Raw genomic sequence first — 3673 nt, forward strand, 5'->3', positions numbered from 1 at the left:
TAGTAACTTGTGAATGAATAAGTTTTTGCAATATACAATATACAGATAAAGTAAAGTAATGCGGTAAAAAACGTTTAAGCAGCTATGAATGAAACTTCATTCCAAGAAGGCTTTGTCACACATCCTGTGCCGTTCTTGCTTTTACCTGCCGCTATCTACGATATTTCATTGTTAATGTACCCTATACCTGAGATTGTCCCAACGTAGTCTTAACAAAAAATTGTATGGTATAACAATTGAAGCGGTTTGCGTGCCGGAGGCGGACGAGCGTGGCATTGTTACATTCTCGGCTTGTATTAAAAATATCGCTCCTAGTGCCATACGGGCTAAGGTATTTATGAATGAACGTGACGGGCTGGCGAGTGGGATTGTCGGTGGCGGTCACAGCCAGGTAGAAAATTATACTTTTGGAATTCTTTCAACACGCCGAGTGGGGCTACTCAACTCGGCGGCCGCGGATAAGCCGCAGAGCGGGGCGCGGGGTACAGTCGACGCGCATGCGTTAAGCACTTCTCGCTCAGACATTCCCTCCCTCTCAGTTGACTTACAGCCGTACGAGCGGACACCGTGCCGTCATGTGTCCCTCGCCAACTTTCTCGAGTAGTGATGTGATACGGTACTGTTATATATAAAAATAATGTATAAATGCACTTCTCGTTTGACAGTTGTAGTGAGTGAATAAATAAAAATAAACTTTTGTTGAAATGAAATGAACTATTCTGATTTGAAAAATAAATATTTCCAAAATGAAATGGTTCATAGTGGTAGTGTTAGTGACGGTGTCAAAAACAATTTTGGCTGGAATTGCTCCCCCTGGATCGTGTCCTGCAGTGTGTGCGTGCAAATGGAAAGGCGGAAAACAGACTGTAGAGTGTGTGGACCGAGCTCTTATTACCGTACCAGAACCCGTGGATCCTGCTACGCAAGTGCTTGATCTTTCTGGGAATAATTTACAAATTCTTCCCCAGGAAGCATTTGCTAGAACGGGCCTTGTTAACTTGCAGCGTGTTTATCTTCGTAGTTGCAATATTGGCCAAATAAATGACAGGGCATTTAAAGGTCTGACTAATTTAGTCGAGTTAGATCTCTCGCATAACTTACTTACTCAGATACCTTCAAATAGCTTCAAAGACGCGCCATTTCTTAGAGATCTCACGCTAGCGAACAATCCTATATTGAAAATACACTCGGATGCACTCAATAATCTCGCTAGCATTGTTAAATTTGATTTGTCGAGATGTGATGTAAGAGATATAGCTGCTGACGTCTTTAAAAATTTGAAATCATTAGAATCATTGAAGTTAAATGGTAATAATCTTCGAGACCTGCCATTAAGTTCCTTGGAAAAATTAGAAAAATTAAGAGTTATTGATTTGTCGGATAATCCATGGATTTGCGACTGTCGTCTTCGCGATCTTAAGATGTGGTTATCGAATCATAAATTGTTTTCCTCTCCCAGTTGCGCATTACCTGCTCGGCTAGCTAATAAGCCTTTTTCTGAGTTAAGTATCGATGAATTTGCATGTAAACCAGAAATTGTACCAATTAACCGGCACGTTGAGGCAGCAATGGGTCAAAATGCGACTGTTGTTTGCAGGGCGGAAGCCATGCCCAGTGCGAACATTAATTGGTATTGGAATGGTAGATTATTACAAAATGGGACAAATTTTAATTCTCATCAAAGAATTTATACATTTGAAGTGGGTGATATTAAGAAAAAATCAACGCTTGTATTAACAAATACCCAAGAACCTGGTTCAACTGAATTTTATTGTGTCGCTGAAAATAAAGGAGGAAGCGCGGAGGCTAACTTTACTTTACATGTCAATCAAATGGCAGCTGGAATGGCTTCATTAGGAAGCGCACAAATAGCAAGTCTTGGAGCAGCATTGTTCTTGGTTATAATTGTAATTTCTTTAGGCTTATTGTTAACATTTGTACGATTTCGTCCTACGCCTGCTTGTGAAAGTAAAACACCAAATACTTTAGATAGAGTTGTATCCGGCAACGAAGTTCATCCTACAGTAACAGATAGACCCCATGTGGCCGTTTTAACTAATAGACAAGAATCGCATAACTATGACGATCCCAAATGTAATCCAGTTTTGAAACCACCGAGGTCTAATGATATACCTTATACTACAAATCATTACGAAGGCCGTGGAAGCTTAATTACAGCCGGTGGGCCCGTTGTAGTGTCTCCTACTGTATCGGGAGGAATAGACCCTGATCTTATTAACGATACAAGGCCAGAGAGTGCTAACCGTCCAGGCAGTGGAGAATACGCTCGTGAAGCATCCGATTCTTTATATCCATCAGGCCTTTGGGATCAAATTAAAATGAATCAAGCTAATAATTTAGCTCGAGCAATAAGTTCAGCAATTCCAGCCTATTACAATGATCGCACGCCTATTATAGAAAATAGTAGTGTAAATGGATCTCACGAAGAACTGGGATATATGAGTCGCACATTTCCTCGATCACACGCAATGGCTGCAGCTAATGCCGGTTCAGTGGACGGCCAGTATCCGGCCGATTACGGATTGCCAGTGGGCGGAGCACGTACTTTGAGAGTGTGGCAGCGTGCTCCGCCAGTCCTTCCACCTGTGTCAGCACTAAAACGAGTTCTAACCATCACAAGGCCCTCTGAGGAAGGTTTCCAGGATGGCTGTGCTACTGATGTTTAAAATAATGAACGTTACTAAGTCCAAATGTTTATATTGTAAATATATTATTACTTATATACCGTACATGTAACAGGTCATGTAATAGATTTTGTATTATATAATTTATTTAGATTTAATTAGTGGAAAGTTACATAGGATCCACGTGTGAAGGATCCACGACTGATTAGTTGGAAGAAGTAATAGTAAGTTATTACGTGATATGGAACGGTATTACATAAGATCGCCAAATGATTAATATTAAACTGAATGTAATATATCCTGAATGTTGAAATCCAAAATAGATGTTACTTTATTAATAAATACGTCGTAAGTATTATAAAAAAGCCCTAAATATCCAAAGAAAAATTCCCTAATAGTAATACAATAATGTATTTTACTATGTGTTATTGTAATGCACAGAAAATGTTATTTGATGTAAGATAATGTATGTGAATATTTTATGTTGAAAAAATTAGAAGTAACAATGGAAGTGTAATAAACAAGGCGATTTAAAAAACTATATGCAGTATCTCTTAACAATGACCTTTTTTTAAATATATAGTATATACATATAATATTTAAAATTCATTCTATCTCCTAAACTAGGCATTATATTAAATGCCTTCATTATATCAAAATGGATTAAGTTAAAAAAAAATATTGCGAAGATCAGCTTCTTATATAATAATATTGAATACTAAAGCCTTCTCTAAAACACGCTACATTTCTTTATATAACTTTTATGTATATTGTTTTAGTATTTTTTTCACTGTTATTTATTGTATGTAAAATATACATTACTAATATACATACACTGTATATACGTACTATCAAACATTTATAGAATAAGAGGAATTAATGTTCAGTATTGTTATATTATATATTATTACTTTTACGTAGATTTATTTCTAATATGACCAGAAAGTGATTAAACTAGAAAAGGCTTTCTTAATCAAGTAAAGCGGCAGTAGCTAGCTAGAAGGTTTCATTAAATTATAATCTTTATG

At 37.1% G+C, this 3673-nt stretch overlaps 1 protein-coding gene across 2 annotated transcripts; it reads left to right on the plus strand.

Moving 5' to 3' along the window:
- The first annotated feature begins 556 nt into the window (after positions 1-556).
- Positions 557-3184, plus strand: LOC125066604 (leucine-rich repeat-containing protein 24). Of its 2 annotated transcripts, XM_047674736.1 has the most exons (2): positions 557-2545; positions 2591-3184. In XM_047674736.1, the coding sequence occupies exons 1-2, from the start codon at positions 747-749 to the stop codon at positions 2685-2687; spliced, it is 1896 nt and encodes a 631-aa protein (XP_047530692.1). In that variant the 5' UTR covers positions 557-746; the 3' UTR covers positions 2688-3184. The 2 variants fall into 2 exon arrangements, with proteins under 2 accessions (XP_047530692.1, XP_047530691.1); XM_047674735.1 differs by having other exon boundaries at positions 557-3184.
- The last annotated feature ends 489 nt before the right edge of the window (positions 3185-3673 follow it).

This window comes from Vanessa atalanta, chromosome 9 (assembly GCF_905147765.1).
Source record: "Vanessa atalanta chromosome 9, ilVanAtal1.2, whole genome shotgun sequence".
Taxonomy (NCBI): domain Eukaryota; kingdom Metazoa; phylum Arthropoda; class Insecta; order Lepidoptera; family Nymphalidae; genus Vanessa; species Vanessa atalanta.